Source organism: Perognathus longimembris, chromosome 7 (genome assembly GCF_023159225.1).
Source record: "Perognathus longimembris pacificus isolate PPM17 chromosome 7, ASM2315922v1, whole genome shotgun sequence".
NCBI lineage: Eukaryota > Metazoa > Chordata > Mammalia > Rodentia > Heteromyidae > Perognathus > Perognathus longimembris.
The window spans coordinates 32,372,450-32,390,880 of NC_063167.1; the positions used below are offsets into that span (position 1 = coordinate 32,372,450).

Here is an 18,431-nt window from a genome sequence, read left to right on the forward strand (position 1 = left end):
CTGTCCAGTAATGATCCAAAAGGCAAAGGAGAAAAATTATCAATCTGCTGAAACATTCTCAACTGAACTAAAAGGCACATGTAAAATGGTAAGCATACTGATATAACTTCCAAAGTACTTGTCTCCCTCCCACAACTTTGCCCACAGCCTAGGAGAATACTGTGATGAATCCCAAGCTAACATCTGGTCTATAACCCAGTCAATGCTAGACTAATGCACTACAAAGCTTTTCAAGGCTACTAAGCTCTAAATAACCTCAGGTAGAGTATTAAAGCCATAAAATCTTTTTTGTAAAAAAAAATATATATTGGTAAAAGTTTTGCCAGTCCTGGAGCCTGAACTCAGAGAGTACTGTCCTTAGCTTCTTTTTGCTCAAAGCTAGCACTCTACCACTTGAGCCACAGGACCACTTCTGGCCTTTTTGTATATATGCAGAGGAATCGAACCCAGGGCTTCATGTATGCGAGGCAAGAACTTTACCACTAGGCTATATTCCCAGCCTTGAACCTGGTATTTATTATTAATCTGAAAGGGAGAAGGACATAGTAAAAAAAAAAGTAGTATTTTAGAAGAAATGGGAAAATGAACAGGAAACCTAGTCAAAGTCTGTCTTCACCAATGTAGCACCCTTGAAGAATTTGTAGTATACAACTGAAAGTGTGGAAAGGCTATCCTGACTTGTATAATCAAGCTGGATATTTAAAATAGTCCAATGTCAGAAAACTTAGTTTGGTGTGGGTTTATTAGCCAGGATGAAGTCTAGATTCTGAAATGCTAAATGTAAAATGTTTAACAAAGGTCTTTGTTTTACAAATATCTATATGCAAGTTTGAACTTTCTCATCTGCACAAAAACCCTGTAAAGTCTTGTGTTTGCATTAAAAACAGATATGCCACAGAAAAGACAAGCACATTACATTCTCAGGCCTATGGTGTTTATATTTTATAAAATCCAAGGCAGAAAAAACTCTCAGGTTTCAAGGATTCTATCCAGCCAAGACAATGAAATGAAGGGCACCCTGTTGTGGCAGGCCCTAGCAGAAAGAAATCAGGAGGCACTAGGTAGAGAGAGGCCTGGCTTTCTTGCTGACTTGCTAGGTAAGCAGCCCTCTCTTGGTTTTATTGTTTTGTGAAACATGGGGACTAGACTGGAAATTCTCAAATTCTTCCAGCTGTTTCTGCTGGCGAACCACGGGGACTTCCTGGTCTCTTTCTCATCTATGTAGTGCAAGGTAAGAATAGATCATCTGTGAGATTCATCCAGGTGAATACATTTGAAAAAACAAACAAACAAACAAAAAAACACCCTACTGAGCCATCTCAATAGGCAGGGAGGGGGGTTTTGGAAGGCCTTCTTGCTCTCACTCACTCCCTTGCTGACTCTGGCCCAGGGCCAGGATATAGACAAAACTAATTATCTAGTTAGTCTCATGTACTGTTAATCAAAGGCCCCAGCATGGGGTGAGAGAGGAAGAACATGGAGGATATGAGATATCTCCATACTTAGGTCAAACCCCAGGAGGATTTAAAACACACAGATTAAAACTTAAACTTGCCAGCTCATTACATGTGCTTATTCTTCTCAGGATTCCTTTCTATAAAGGATGGTACCCACAACTAAGTGAATTGTTCTTCAACTACTAGTTTACCACAGTTCCTAACAGCTGTCTATATTTAAAAAGGGCATTGCGTGTGACTTTCATACTGCATACATATTACTTTGACTAAAAAAAATACAAAGGCAAGTAAGTGAGTACTATCTCCTGTATTTTGAATGATTACCTGTATCTTAAAGGAGTGGAGTAATAATTATCCAATATGACATAATTTATAAGGAATAGGGTTATAATTTGAACCTAGACCATTTTGAGATACCTCCCATTTCTTCTACTTTACTTAAGAAAGTGATCTAGGGGGGAGGGGGGTATGAGGGACAAGGTAACAAACAGTACAAGAAATGTATCCAATGCCTAACGTATGAAACTGTAACCTCTCTGTACATCAGTTTTATAATAAAAACTTAAAAAAAAAAAAGAAAGTGATCTAGAAGTTACCTCACAACATCCCCCCATGATACAAGGATCACTCCAAAATCTCCCTGACATGCTCACCACCTCGTGGAGCAAGATGCTCAGCCTCATGGTAGAAGCCTTTTCTGTTATTCTTCTACTCAATCTGCTAGTATATCCCCTTTAAATTCTACTCTGGTTTATTAGCTAAGAGAGCAACTAACTCTACTTTCTAGACCTCAAAGAACAAGCCTGCTCCTTCTTCCATGGTATAAACCTCAGAAATCAACAAGTACCAAAATTCTATTTTGTACAAAATTTTCTTCCTTGTGTATGTTAAGCTCTCTTATCCTACACTGCACTACTGAGCTCAGGAGGAAAGGCAGTTGCTGGGTAGTTAAATGCAAGTGTTGTTAAAGCAAGTCTCCTGGTTATCCGTTGGTTCTCAGTCTAGCTAAGGTCATGATTTCCTAGTCATGTTTTATGAGCTTTTGTGCCCTGAAAAGTTTGTATTTTGAAGAGTCCCACCCATATACACTTTTCTCACTTTGTACCCTTGCCCACTGTGGCATCCCCCTTCTCAAGGCTAGTAGGTTCAAAATGGGGTCTTGAGCTTGGTGTGCTCTTCTGAACTTTGGGTCACATGCTCATTTGCTCTCCTGGCATACCCACTGAGGTATTGATTAGCTGCAATATTCAACAGGTCTCAAACAAAGCTCATGGGCTCCTCTTCCAACAAATGACTTTTCAAGGGTGCCCTTGAGATAGGAATACCAAGATCACCCTATCACCACATCATCAAACATATCATCACAACCAGTCACTACCAAGTCCTATGGAATCTTACTTACTGGTTTACTTACTTGTTTATTTTTGAGACAGGGTCTCACTATGTAGCCCAGGCTGACCTGGAACTCTAGATTCTCCTGCCTCAGTCTCAGCCCTAGTCTCCTTTCTTAATAGATCTCAGATCCATCATGACCGTCACACCTTTGGCTAGCAGAATTTTTGACTAAACTGACTCATATTTCTTCATTTCACTCACTAATCCATTGTACAAATAGCTCTCTTCTCAGTAAAACAAGAAACCCTACCTCAACAGCATATAGAAAGTATTTATGTATATATGCACTGAACCTGCAAACTACTGGGTACTAAATATCTACTGGGAAAGCAAAGATAATGCTATGGCTTCACATTCCACATTCCGCTCCAGTACAAGGCTGGCCTCAGTGTTTGCAAAACTTAAAGACATTTCTCCAAGATATATGTATCATATTACACACATAGAAAATATAAATATAGAGAGATATAGATCTCTCTATATATATATTTCTTCAAACAAGAGTAATAAACAGTCAAATCACATAGGCACACTGGTCTTAGGCCATTTCTTTGGTGGTTTCGTGTGTGTGTGTGTGTGTGTGTGTGTGTGTGTGTGTGTGTTTTGGTTTTTATTTTTGTTTTAAGTATGAAAATTAAGAGATTAACATAAAAAGCAAAGCTTTAGTTTGCCTGGGACAATATTTTTAGCCTATAATCCAGAACTCTGAAGCATTGTGCAGCACATACTTAGCAAACATGTGGCTCTGGAACCCTGAAAATCGCATCAGACTCATCCGTCAATGGTTAAAATTCCAGTAGAATCTGCAACAGACGACAGCAGGCAAGTTCCCATCTTTGTTCCAATGTATATCAGCAGAACATGTCAAAACCTAAATTTGCACAAATGCAAAGTTTTCACTTGCTTTTTTTTTCTTTTTAAATAAATCCTTTGGTTGGCAGTCTCCCACTGATGACAAGCAACAATCTTTGCATATGAAATCGGCAAGTCCCCTGTTCCGCTGCTAACTTTGTAGAAGTTCCAAAGCATTTCTGGAGCAAGTGATCTATTTGGACTGACAATGCCAAGCTGGGACCTGAGCCCTGAGTGAGCTAAAATTACCAAAGCAAGAAGAACGTGGCTTTGGAATCTATTTCCCGCTAGTGTGGGATTTCTTCTTGTCGAGGGAGTGATAAAGAATGGTGACTTTTTCCAGATGAACGAAGTTGAATGAAACCTCCAAATCCTGCTTCAGGTTTCTATCCCCTCTACTTCGTCTCCTCAAGCATAAAAAAAGCACTTGTCTGGCCAGGCATTGGTAGCTCATGCTTGTAATCCTAGCTACTCAGGAGGCTGAGATATGAGGATTGTGGTTTGAAGCCAGCCTGGGCAGAAAAGCCAACTAACCACCAAAGAGTCAGAAGTGGAGGGAGGTATGGCTCAAGTGCTAGATTGCAAACTTTGAGCAAACAAACTAAGAAGTGCGCCAAGATCCTGAGTTCAATCCCCCACCACAACCCTTCCCCTGCCCCCAAGTACTTTCTTCCCAAAGTGCATGAGTTCAACACCATATGATATGAACTAGGTGCTGGGTAGACACTGTGACACAGAGACAAGGCGGGCAGGCCTCTGTCTTAGAGCAATTCACTATCTGGCAAGTAGGGTGGCCTGTTAACCAAAACCATCAGGAATACTATGTGAGCCATAAGCAAGGAACAAGCAAAGTAGAAAGAAAGTGTAGTGTTCTGAGGAGACAGGAAGTCTCTCATAGAGGCAGAGCAGGTAACAGGGAATTGCCCCTGAGGCAGGGGTTCCCGGGTACTTTGCCCACTCTCACAGAGCCCTCAGCAAGCTGGACTACAAGGTATCTGGTCTGTCTTCCCCACCCAGAGCTGAGCTCCACTTAGGCAGTGGCCATAAGTCAGACAATGAGTAATCCAACTTCGCTGTTTCAAAGGAGTGCATGGTACTCACAGAAAAGGAAGATATACTATAGGTATAGGGCTAGGAGGAAGGGTGGGTGAAGCTGGAGAGGAAAAAGGCGCCTGAGATAGGTCTATAGGGCTGTGAATATCAGGCCCAGAAGACAAAGCTTTATTAAGCATGCCACAGGGAGCTACAAGGGTCTTAAGAGAACAGTCAATTGACTAAGATGGTGTTTTAGACTATTTTGAAAGCAATTCGAGACTGGGTGATCAATTAGATGGCTGCTGCACTGTGGTACAAGAGTGAGAGCCAAAGCAGAGCTGAATGCACGCAGTGCTCCTGGAGATGGAAAGGAAATGCCTCAAAGGTAAAAACCACAAACCCATCAAGAATTGGCCACTTTTCTGTGCTCCCCACTCCCATGTCTAGCTTCTACTTCTGCTTAACATTGCTATGGGAACCCCATGTCCCCTGAGGACAGGGCCCATTTCTTCTTAATCAAACTGTTTGCCACCACTGAAACATTATAAGGCTAAGCCAAAAAAGTTGTCCCCATCTCATAACCACTGTGCCATGCCACCACTGAGTCACAGTATTTTAAACTTAGTGCTCTGATATATTCAGTTATTATAGCCCTGGACTTAGCCTATAAGTAGTAGTAAGGGTCCAGGCCCTGGTGGCTCATGCTTGTAACCCTAAGCTACTCAGAAGGCCAAGATCTGATGCCATTTAAAGCCAGCCCTGGCAGAAAAGTCCAGGAGACTCTCAGCTCCAGTTAACCACCAAAAAACTGGAAAGTAGAGCTGTGGCTCAAAAGTGGTAGAGTGCTAGCCTTGAGCAAAAGAGCTTAAGGACAGTGCCTAGGCCCAGAGTTCAAGACCCACAAATGCAAAAAAAAAAGTAGTACTAAGGGGCCATATGACCCCAAATTAAATTTGGTGCACTCAAGTAATTATTACATAGCATAAGGGCCCAGATAGAATGGCACAGAATCACAGTCTGTAAACCTACAGGAACAGAAATTTTTGTACCACTAGCAAGCAGGATTGTAGTTAAATAATGGTAAGCTCTCCAGATGGGTAGTTCTCACATTCACAAACTGCTTGGCAAAGAAATGTGATAAGGCAAGATCACAGATCAAAGCTTTGAGTTACATGGATTCTCCATGGGTGACAGGAGCCCTTTTGAGAGCATTTTCTTAAGCAGGTGACAACTGAGAGGCTAGGTAAGGAAGAGGTGTGCTCTGTAGAAGGCAGAATGGTAATTAATAGAGAGAGGAGGAATAGCAGAAGGAGCTTGAGAATTCAGAATCTACAGCTGTCCTCTGGCATGAAAACTTGCCTTGGGCTGAAAGTTTTATGGACAGTTTTTCCTTTCCATTCACTCCTTCCAAGCCATGCTGTGCGGCTGATGGGATCATCAGCTTCTTTACAAAGGAGATTGCCAAGCAGAGGCCCGGCCCTGGAAGACCTGTACAAATTCCATTTCTGGCTTTGGTATTTACTAGGATCTCTGAGAGGACTAATGTTGGTAATGTGTAGGCACAAAGCAAAATTGTTAATAAAGGCATAGTATTACTTTTCCTTGAATTAGAATTATACTTTAACAAAATGGAGCCATGCACTAGGGTCTAAACCCACTGAAGCTACAACATAAGCCACCATGGGCAGGAAAATGTCCCATAGCAGTTGGCTTTGACATTTTCTGTGCATATGAGGTATACTACAAGATATTTCTGGGCTGGCCTAGGCAAATAATATGGAAAGTAACAGTTCTCACTTAGATTCATAAAGTAGCCCTGATGCTTCTTTTGAAACCATACTACTGGTGCCAGGGAGATTAATTATTAATTAATGGTTATCCATGAGCACAAGCTACTTCTGTCTTCCTCTTGAGGAAACTCCTTCTTACACTTGGTACCATTGAACAACTACTGTATTTCCTGCATGGAGATGCCAGATGAGCTCTTTAAGATGAAGTCATCTTAAGCAATTCTCAGAGCCACCAAGTTTAAGTCAACATGATGCTTGAAGACCCACATGAGAGTTCTTCTAGGATAAATGAATTCCCAAGCTTACCCAGGCCCTTCCAATCACTCAGGAGAGAAGCTCCAATTTAGAATTTAACCAGTTGTTTTGGGAGCCAAAATGTGGTCTAGCCAACCTCAAGTTGTCTTTTTTTCTTTTAATCATTTCTTCTCCCAAGACAAAAATGAAACAAAACAAGAACTAGAGAAGCACTTTTAACTCTCTTGGTTCCAATGATACTATACCGTTCTCTCTCTCTCTCTCTCTCTCTCTCTCTCTCTCTCTCTCTCTCTCTCTTTCTCTCTCCTTTTGGTAGTTTCTAGATATAACCCAACTTTCTTTATTTTATGAAGTGTTCTTTTTTTTAATAGCCTTATAGACCTGTCAACATTTCAACTTAGAGGATGAGTAGTTTATAGGTTCAAAAATCATGGCTTTTAAATAGATGGCTATATATATTTTATGTATGAGGCTTTGTGTTGAATTTGAAATCAGAAGGTGGGTTGTCTCCTGCCTAATTATCCTCTCTACAGTTCCTGAAGTGTCCAGCACAATGCATACATGTTTGCTAGTGGGCTGGACAGACGGATGGATGGATGGACAGATGAACAATCTATAAAAGAGGAAATAACCTTTATACACTAAATCCCTTAGCACTGACTTCCTCTGACAAACAACCCTTCCATTCTCCTGGGCCCTTTCAGGTTTAGGATATCCCACAATCAACAAGAAACACCCTATCTTTTCTTCTAACAAAAAAGGAAGCTAAGGTTACAACCTAGGTATAATTTCCTCAGGCCTGTGTCCTTGAGGAATACATTCCTAATCCTTTCCCTACATAATTAAAGGCAAGCAAACAAATTAAAACTTAGTCAGCTACAAAGGGTTCTTTAAAAATATTTTTTTCACAAAATCTACTTTGCCTCACTCAGTTTTCCTGACCAGAGGTAACTGACTGGTGGTAGCTGGGCCTACAGCCTTGTGCCCCAGGGCTTGTTGGGGAGGTAGTAAGATAAAGTCTATCAGAAAGAGGTCCAAAGGGTGTTTGTTGATCCAAGCAGTTCTTGCACTTCTCACTTCCCACAAACCTACTTTCCAGAGGCCACAGGAGGGGCTGAATAGGAGAGTTGTGAAGCTGAGCTCTAATCTATCCAATGCCAACTTGACCTGAGACTCTGGCAAGTCACTATGATATACAGAGAGCACAAGGGATGGGGGAAAAGTAGGGAAGGTCAGAAAACTACAAAACACTGACACTATCTTCATTCAATCCCTAACCCTTTGTGTTCTCTTCAGGTGGAAGGGAGAGTGACTGCCCATGCTAAGGCATGGTTCTTCTCACCAGCAAGCAGTCAAAGGACTGCTCCTGATTGGGAGTGACATCTTCCTCATCCCTGCATGAGCCAGCCTGGTCTCCTAGAAGTAGCTGGGAAAGTGGGCCAGTTCTCTTCTCTTTAAAGGGAAAAGGTGCCTCTGCAAGGCAGACCCAGCCCGGAAGAAGAGGTGGAAGGGCTGGCCTTGTCCTATCTTCAACTGAACCCTCCATAGCCTCATCCTCAAATGAGCAAAAGACTACCTACTCTGCCTCTCCTTCCACCCTCTACCCCAGGCCAAGAGTGCATGGGATAGGAAGTTCCACAGTAAACTGCCCAGAAACTCTTCCCCGACCCCAACTCTCACTCAAGGAGCCTTCTGGGAGATTCAGACAGAAAGGAGAGTGGAGGCTGAGGGCTGCCTTAGGGTCTCTGTGTTCTTACCTCTGCCATCTAACCCACGGAAGGGCAGGAGAAAGGGTGCCCAGGACTTGATGAGGTTCAAGGCGTTCTCAGTCCTGTCTAATGATGGCTCAGATGGGACAAGCATGTCATCGATTCCTTTTGTGAGGGAGGGCTCCCATCTAAAATGATCTAACATACCTAGCTGGTTCCTTACTCCAATGAGACACCAAAGGTCTTACTGGGAGAGTGATAGAAGGCTTAAGAAACTTAGGGAGACAGAAAGAGGCAGAGGGGGAGGAAAAACTGAAGCGGTAAAGAAAAGGTGAGAGGTGGAGAGATGATGGCAGAGCGTGCAGGGAGACAAGGGGGAAAGTGGAGGAGCAGAAGGAGAATACAAAGAATCCCAAAGAGGACAGACAGATCGGGGATGAAGGCAGACTGACAGCGCGGGAGTGTCAAGGAAGCGAGGAAGACAAAGAGGACCCCATGGTCTTTTTAACTGGTGTGGCCTCTTAGAAACACTTGGAACCCCAAAAGAAAAGAAGCCCAGGAGGTTGGGAGGAGGCAGGAGCAAGCGGTGGCTCCCCGACCACCGGTGCCTTGACCTCTCCCCTTCCCTGGACCCCGCCCGGTCCTGAGGTTCCCTCCACCCCACTGTCCCCACCAACCCACCGTCCCTCCCGGCCCGCTCGCTCACCTGCCAGCGCCAGGATCTGGGCCTTGTGGAGCAACAGCGCGCCCCAATCGCGAGGGGTGCGCGGGGGGCTGTCGGGCCCGGCGCCCAGCTCCTCGGGACCCCGGTACACCGCGTACACCTTCTGGTTGTCAAAATCCAGCCGCGAGCGGGGGCTGAAGTCGCGCACGCACGACACGGGCAGCGCGTAGCAGACGTTGTCCTCCAGGAACCGCACAAAGGCGTACATGGTGGGCGCCGGGGGCGGGCCCCAGCCGGGCTGGTCAGCCCGCGGGGCGGGCGCAGAGGTGGGGACCCCGCGGGGGGCGCGGGCCGCAGCGCACACCAGCCAGGGGGGCGGGGGCGGCTCCCCGGGACCCAGGCTCTTCTGCCCCCCACCCCCACCCCCCACCCCAACTGTTATTGTTCCTGAAAGCACCGCTCTGCCAATCGGCTGCTCTCGCCTGGGCGCGGAAAAAAGAGAGGGAGGGGGAAAAGGGGGGCGAGGGGCGGATGAGGGGGTTTGGAAGCGCACCGCCACCCGCAAAGTCAGACCCGAGCAATCACAGCCGGAGTGTGATGCGATTAGGGAGGTGTGGGGTGGGGTGGGGGGAGTGGAGAGCGGAGAGATTCAAAGGCAGTATTCACAATAACAGTAATAGTCATAACAATAGCGTTGCAGGGAGAAGAGGAAACAACGTGAAAAGTCGTGTTCCGGCCAGGGTTACCGAGCTTCCAACAGTCAGGCGGCCAAATCAATGGCTGTGTCACGAAACTGCATTTCCAAGGACCAGGGAGTGCTTGAGCAATGACTGCAGCTCGGGGTGGGGGGGGGGGGGGTGACGGGGGGCGGGGGGCTGCGCGCTGTCTCCTTTGGGTCCCAACGAGTCAACTTGCACTTGCCAGCAAGCAGGAGTTCGGCTGGTTTCAAACGATCCCCATTCTCACCTCCCTGCCCTCCCTCCCACCACCACCCTTTCCCCTTTTTCCTTTTTCTTTTCTTTCAAAATTGCCAGCACCTGTTGTGAGGAGGGTCAGTCAGCCAGAAACATTCCCCCAGAGCTGCCAAACTCGTTTTGGCCATGACTGGGACTTATCTGGGTTTTCCAGTTAGACCAGCTGGCCCAAGTCCTGGAGAGCTGGTGATGCTTTTAGGTTTTCTCCTCCAGGGGACTCCCCCACAGCACTACTACCTCTGAGGCAGAGTGAGTTAGAAGGTACTGGGGAGAGGACTTTCCGGACCCAGGCTAAGCTTCAGGAGTACTTGGTGGAATAGTAATCACTGCCGGGTTCCTAATATCAGATGCAGAAGAGAGTCTGAAGGTGCTTTGGTTCCCTCCAGACCAGCCATGTGCCCCACTAAAAGGATGATGATCATAACCTCTAAGAGGATGGGCTTTGGTCTGATATGGCTGCTTACATCCTTGTATCCTAGCCCAGACCTGGCACTTAGTAGGGGACCAATTCATTTGGATAAAGAAAGAGTAAATAAAAATCTACATCTATCTATCTATAAAAATCTACACATCTATCCATCCGTTCATTTATTTAAGCATCCAATATTTGTTGGGTGCACACTATGTGCCTACCCAATGGCTAGTACTGATGGGAGAGATGAAAAGACAGGACACGCACCTGGATTTCTGGGCCTCTCAGCAATGTATCAGAACTTGAGTTTTAGTTGGCGTCCTGTGTCCAAATTAAGTTACATTGCTACAAGAATAACACATGTTCCTCCTCCTGGCACTATTCCTATATGATCCAATTGAAGAGTATTAAGACAATCTAAAGTAGCTGGGCACTGGTGCATCACACCTGTAATCCTGGCTATTCAGGAGGCTGAGACCTGAGGATCTTGGTTCAAAGCCAACCCAAGGCAAAAAAGTCTGTGAGACTCTTACCTTAGCAACCAGCAAAACGACTAGAAATGGAGGTGTGGCTCAAGTGATAGAGCACTAGTCTGTCACTTAACCTACCAAGTTAGAGGACAAGGCCCTGAGTTCAAACCCCAGCATGTACCACCACCCCTGTAGAACAAAAGAAAGAGTCTAGTGAAACTGTGCTCCTAGAGAAATGCTTAATGGAGGTGGTATGCTCAATTAAGTGTTATAGTGTTTACACACACACACAAATGAATTTTACCTATAACAAAAACAAAATAAGCTGCACCAAAATGTTAACAGTAGTGTACTGAGTTTTCTTGTATGGGTGTATGATTTGTTTTCCCTCATATTTTTATCCACAATTTCTTGTATTATTTATGTTATATTCTTATTGTTATTTTCTACAATGACACATTATGATTTAAGAAAACCTAAAACATTATAAAATTAAAGCACTCTGTTCACAGTTCAGATCAGCTGCACTAATGATAAGGATAATCCCAAATCCCCAAATTATTTCCATGTGATCTAGATAGTATATTATGCAGGTGAGCCCCACAAATATATAATTCCAAGAACCAAACATACAGGTCAAATAAAGTTCACTGAAACCAACTCGCTGATACACATACAGTGCCAAGCAGACATAATTGTGAGTTATACTGATGTACATGTTGGGCCCATCTTGCCCCACACAGTGTTAGAAAAGAGAGGTGCCCCTCCAGAAGATTTACCTACTTGGTTCTGATTTAGTTTGACTGTTCTTACAAGATTCCTTAAGAATAGATTCCTATAGTGGTCAGCGGAAGTAGTATGGAGCAAGATTTCTGGTCATTTAGAAGATGGATCATGCAAAGTTGGATATGTTTAATGAAAATCCATGACACTCAGACATGCTTGCAATGTGATTGCATGTGCATGGCTAATCTCCCCTCTGTCTCTCAATGAGGGTCACCCCCTAAAATGTTAACAATATTGTCTTTCACTACTTTCGTGGACATAGTACACTCTGGAGTGCAGTGTACTAGGACATTTCCCAAGACAGCATGTTTTAGCAGGTAGGTCCCCAGCCTTTGTACTTGTTTTGGCTTCAACCTAGGAAGTTCTTCCTCCTTAGTGTATGGTGATCTCAGCTTACCCTGAAAACCAGTTTAAATGCTGTGTCCTTCATGAAATGTTTCCCAACTGCCCACATTCTTCAAGCACAGACCAGTCTTTTCCCACTATTTTATCTCAGATCTTTGCTTCCCTTATGGTGGACAAACCATCCATCATCCCACATAGATAGCACAGGACTGGGGAGCAAATGTTACAGAAAAGATGAGAGCATGAATAACAGAGTAATCACAGAGTAAAATACATTATGTTGATAAGTCCACAGAATGGATTCATGAGAAGGAATGGCGGGCACAGGATGCTCAGAGAGACAGCAGACAGCAACAGAAGACATCTAGTTTTTGCTCACACATCCAGTCCATGTGACACAGTCACATGGAAAATGTACTCTGAGCCTCATAGAACCTCCTCCCCATTGACTCAGCTAGTCAGAATAGCCCTGGGTTTAATACATCTTAGAAACTCTGTAAGTTGGTGATATGTCAATTGGCAAGCAAATCTATGTCAAAAATATATTCCAGAGTTGGATGCCAATGGCTCATGCCTGTAATCCTAGCTACTGCAATCTGAGAATTGCAATCTGAGGATTGCAGGCAGGGCAGAAAAACCCACAAGTCTCTTATCTCTAGTAGACCAGCAAAAAGCCAGAAGTAGGGCTTTGGCTCAAGTGGCAGAATGCTAATCTTGAGTGAAAAAGCTAAGGGACAATGCCTGGTTCCTGAGGTCATTAGAGGCACACACGCGCACACACACACACACACACACACACACACACACACACGACTCATATATAATGTGTACTCTAAACTCAAGTTCAACCAACTCATGGTTGATTCTCATTTCACCATTCCTGCTCAATGGTCATTCAAATGCATTTCATACAATTCTAATGACAGGAAGTTTACTACTATCCTTAACTTGTGTACACTACTAGGAACCACTAGGTACACTAAGAATCTGATGCCACCACTTCAGACATGGAAAAATTGGAGATCTTCTCTCTCCAAGATCTTGCCTATCTTCTGCCCATACATCCTTATTCCTTCACTTTGTCTTTCCTCATTCTGTTTACAGTGATGATCATTGGGATATCTACTTGTCCTCTAAAGCTTAACATAAACCATGTAGGCCAAGCACTGTGTATACATGACCTCAGCTGCATTCTGAAACCTTGAAGAGAGTATTATTAACCCCTTGATAAAGTCAAGAAAATTGAGAATTAATAGCAAAGCAATTTGGTTCTGGGGAGCTAACCTGGAAGCTTTGTGCACATACTTTCATTTTGGATGATTTGCTATAGAAGCTGTCTGGGGAAGGATTGGAGGGGAGGCAAGTCGAAAGAGAAAGAGGCTTGTGATGAGTCTGACTGTCCTGTTCTACCTCTTCCCTGTTCCCTCTTTCTATGTGCCAAATGTACTTTGCTTCTCATCCAAGTCATTTTAATGGAGCAGAAAATGTACACATCTGGGGCAGCTTTGCAAGAGCATCTTGCCTCTGCTGCGCTCTCCCGTTGAGTTTTGCAGAACCTTGGGTTCATGTCAAGCTCCTTCGGTTTAGCCAGCTGAAGCATGTTCAGTGGTAGCAGCGGGACTTATGTTTCACATTACTGCATGAATTCTCGATGTACTTTGCAAAACTATTTTAAGGAGACCTGGGTTCTTTGAAATTTTAAAGCAATTGGAGCATGTCTTTTCAACCTCTCTGCTAATGATTGATTACATTTTTTTCATGATTTTGTCCTTTTTATTTCCTGAGATGTTTGATTTGACTTTCCTCATTTCTCCTTTTTACATTTGAATTTTTTGAAAGCATGGGTTTTTTTTTCATCACAAAATTAATGAAGAAGATACAGATTTTTTTTAAAACCCCTTATGCCTTAAGTACCAGAATTCCCCTACTAGAATAGTACTCTGGTTACAATGAATAAACCTACATGCACACATCATTGTTACTAGCAAGCCATAGTTCCTATTCAATAAGTTTGGACAAATGTATAAGACATATATTCACCATGGTAATATTTTATTGAATATATTTACTAACTGAGACTCCTTTGGGTTCTATTCAACCTTACTACTGGTCCTAGACTCTGGTAGACACCAGATCTTTCTATTATCTCTACCTCCCTAAGCCTCAGTTTTGTCACTTGTGAGGGAATTATGAGAACCAAGAAGGAGTTTTCTATTCTATGTGCCAGGATCACCTGGGAACATTAAAATTACCTCCTTCTACCTCCTATCTCCTGAAACCCTGGTTCAATTAGTCTAGTGTGGCATGGGTATTGTTTTTCCTCCCAGATTATTCTAACACCAAACCAAGGTGAACACCTCTCTGAGTTGGAAGCTTTTAAGGAAATGTGCCAGGCCTAAAGGAAGTTACTAATAAGTCAGAAATATTACTACCATTACCGGGGAAAATACACGAGGCTCTGAAATGTCTAGGTAATCTCATGTCTGGATAAATCCTTTAAACTGTTTGAATGAAAAATAACTTCATCTTAAAACTGGTATGGCCAAGTAAAAGGAAATTAGCACGTTATAGTCTTTGGTCCTAGATTTAAATCAGAGTCTAATACATGAGGCCTATTCTTACTGTGTATGACATACAAATAGGCAAATTTCCTAACCTCTCCAAACAGCTCTGCAGAAGTGAACACAACTTTATATTGCTCTAATTATCAAATAAGATGATGTATGTGAAGGGGTTACTAGATAACATGGTGAATCCTCAATAAATGATAGTTGCTACTATTGTTATCATAATTATTACTATTGGTTATTATAAGAGCTGTTAGGGGGCTGGGAATATGGCCTAGTGGCAAGAGTGCTTGCCTCGTATACATGAGGCCCTGGGTTCAATTCCTCAGCACCACATATACAGAAAATGGCCAGAAGTGGCGCTGTGGCTCAAGTGGTAGAGTGCTAGCCTTGAGCAAAAAAGAAGCCAGGGACGGTGCTCAGGCCCCGAGTTCATGGCCTAGGACTGGCCAAAAAAAAAAAAAACCAAAAACCAAAAAACAAACAAACAAAAGAGCTGTTAGGCTCATTCTCACATAAAGTAGTGTATTCTAAATTTTTATCAAATGAATTTGAATATAATACTGAACATTGTTGATGTTTATCCAATAAGTGGCCCAGAATGTCTCCATCCTAATGCCTTTTAGTGCAAATCTTGTGGTCATATGTCTCAGCTCCCAAATGTTCAAAATTCTCTGAGGCTTTGCCCAGACTTGTAGCAAACACTCTCAAAACATTGGGTTTGGGGCCATTTAGTTTTTCATACTGACTTTGTTGAGCATTTTCTTAAAAGAAATAAAATCCTTATGCATAATGTAAAACCGCAGTGTTTACAGCAACCTGAATAAAGCCTGGTAAAAGTTCATCTCAGCTTAATGTGCAGGTCATGCAGCCCACAGTCAAGTTGAAAGGATTGATCAATGTTAGAAGCTCATGTGGGCCCCACATGGATGATCTGAATTGTGGCATGTTACTCTAGCAACATATAGTCAACATGAGCAATACAAAATAAATGAATTCTCAATGGTTAAAGACAGAAAGAAGTTATGAATAGAATAGATGGTCACAGAGGAAGAACATTTGAATTGGTTTTGAAGAGGAAAAAATGGGACTGCATTGGGAAAATTGAGCTTGTCTAGATTTTGGATTTCATTTAGATGTCAACTAGTTTGAGGAGCTACCTCTGGTTCATGTATTAAATTAACTCATTCTGTGTTGTTGCTGTTGTTTTAAGGTGAAATGCCACTTCTTCTAGAGAGTGCCCCTGGGCTTGTTCCTCCTATCACTCTCCATAGACTAGCTCAGGTCACTATTAATTTCATGTCTTCTCATAGTTTCTTCAAGGAGTTTATCACAGCATGAAATCATATATTTATTCTACTACTGTCTCTCCCTGCCAGTGTATCAAAACCTCCATTGCTCCATTACAGAAGGAACCTTACAGTTTTCTTCACTCATATATCCTAGCCTGACAAATGGGAAGACTCTACACGAACACTTGTGGAATGAACATATGTCTAAAACATGATTCCTGAAGAAGAGAAATGTCCTGAGAAGAAAGGAAAGAGGAAAATAGCATAGGCTCTATTGAGTCCCTGTCTTACCTTTTTTTGTGAATACCTCTCTGTTTCCGTGTCCCTAGCATGTCTTTTCCTACTGTGGAAACCAAGTGAAAGGTATAGGGGATCCCCCCCGCCCCTTTTTTGAGTCCCTAGAAACAGCAGGCTTACCAATAAGCCGAATAAAGCAGCTTAACCTAGGCAAAAGAAAGGAATGAGGAAGACCACTCAGGGGAAGTTCTAGGAAGAGAAAGATTTAAGGCTAAGACCAGTCATGCCTAGAACCAGGAATTGTATTGCTATGATTGCTTTCTTTACCAGAGTTTACCTGAATTGTATTGCTTTGATCACTTTGATTGCTGGGGTTTACTGGAATTGTAATCACTAACAGCAATTCTGCTTCCTTGCTTGGCCTAACCTGCCAGGCCACCTACGTGTGATAAATGTGATTCTTACCCCATGACCACCGGCATGTGGTACATGTGATTCTTACCCCATGACCACCTGCATGTGATGACTGCCTTTAAAAGCCCAGCCCTATTGGGCCCCAGTGCTGTTTGTTACCATCCTGGTAGTGGCAAGCAGACGCTGTGCTCAGCTAAGTAGAGACTCCTAGCCCAATTGACTGAGTGCTGGTGACTGTTGTGGTGGGTTTGAGGCCCTACCTGGGTATCTAGTATATAACACCTTCAAGCAGGGTCAAACACCCACAAAAACCCCTTTTCTATCTTTCCCTTGGCAGGTATTAACAGGGACATTTTGGGAAGCTTTTCTAAATATTAAGAGAAATTGAAGGAAGAAATAAATATAAAAAATGCACAGAGCAGAAAAATAGCAATGTTGACAATTATACATAGTTGATATACAGAAATACCAATAATAACCTAATAGTACCACAAACCTTACTAACATAGTTCTCCTAGGAAATAAGATGGACATTCTGCTTCGTCACACAAGGCTAGAAATTCTTTTTAAATCATTGACTCTATAACCTCCTAGTAAGGGCAATTCCTGTCTCATTCTAGGCTTCTGCTGATTCCAACATTATCTGGCTGGTATTAGGAAAGCCTTCCTTCAAAGAGTATATCTTAATTCTCCTATTAGCCTCTCTGCTAATCCCAGCGTCTAGTGACTCAGAATGCTTGCTCCTTGCAGGTCCTCTAAGGATCAAGAGCAGAACCCATATTGTCATTCATCTCTAGGCCTTTGTTTAATAACTCCAGGATGCCATTTTGGCACAAATGGGTATATTCATTCTGAACATTAAGTCATTTCTTAAGTATGCAGCAAACTGTGAACTCTGATTTTCTTAAGAATGTCTCTTAACCACATTTTAAATTCCATACCAATTCAGAGGAAAAGAATGAAAACCCAGTAACAATTATTGATTTCCATGATAGGACCTGGCTGCTTTACATATTAGCTTTTTCTGTCTTTTCCAAAAACTTCAGAAGGTCATGACTTATTATCATCTCCATTCTTTTCTGGCAAGCAAACTAAGAGAGAGGTATAAAGAAGTTTGAAGTCACATAGTGAACACTTGGACCCGAGTTTCTTTGATCTAAAGCCTGGCTTTCAGTAGCTGTTTTGAAATAGGCCTTGCTTTCGAGTCTTCTGAGGCAGCAAGGGGCTGAATTGCCAGTGGAATTTAACTTCTACTGCCCTTTTCCTAGTAGCTTGAATTGGTACCTAGAAACCTGAGAAATAAACCATATGAAACTGTTCAGTATCTATCATTCCAAGCCTTCATATCTTAGCAACTAATAACTCTCTCAACTACTGAAGACCTGACATTATTCAAGGTTTCTTAAATTATGATTTCCTTAGGTCAGGGACTGAGATTTTGAAGCTTTCTGAGATTAGCAACATAGATTTCATGTGGATTTCTGTTTTTACTGCAGAGTTAGGGTGGAGGCCCAAAAAGAGAATCATAGTCCTAGTCAGGCAATCTTGATGAGAAGTATCAACCTCCTCCCTACCTCCTAAGAGTTTTCTAACACTGTTATTTGTTGGAGGAAACAGCATAAGAACAGGAATGCTTGAGTTGTTCTGGGCTTTAGGTCCATTCTTCATTTAATCCGTCAAATAATCCTAGGTGATTGGTACTACATTATCCTTAGACTCAAAAACCCTAAATGTGCTAGCTAATTTTCCTAAGGTCATAAAAGAGTCAGTGGTAAAG

At 42.8% G+C, this 18,431-nt stretch overlaps 2 protein-coding genes across 2 annotated transcripts in view; both read right to left on the minus strand.

Moving 5' to 3' along the window:
• Bend5 (BEN domain containing 5) overlaps positions 1–9,631 on the minus strand; it is a 50,754-nt gene extending 41,123 nt beyond the window's left edge. Inside the window, exon 1 of the mRNA XM_048351275.1 lies at positions 9,200–9,631. Within this exon, the coding sequence (XP_048207232.1) occupies positions 9,200–9,425 (226 nt within the window). The 5' untranslated portion in view covers positions 9,426–9,631. The remainder of the gene's footprint in view (positions 1–9,199) is intronic.
• Agbl4 (AGBL carboxypeptidase 4) overlaps positions 1–18,431 on the minus strand; it is a 1,006,503-nt gene that overhangs the window by 231,618 nt on the left and 756,454 nt on the right. The window lies entirely within an intron of this gene.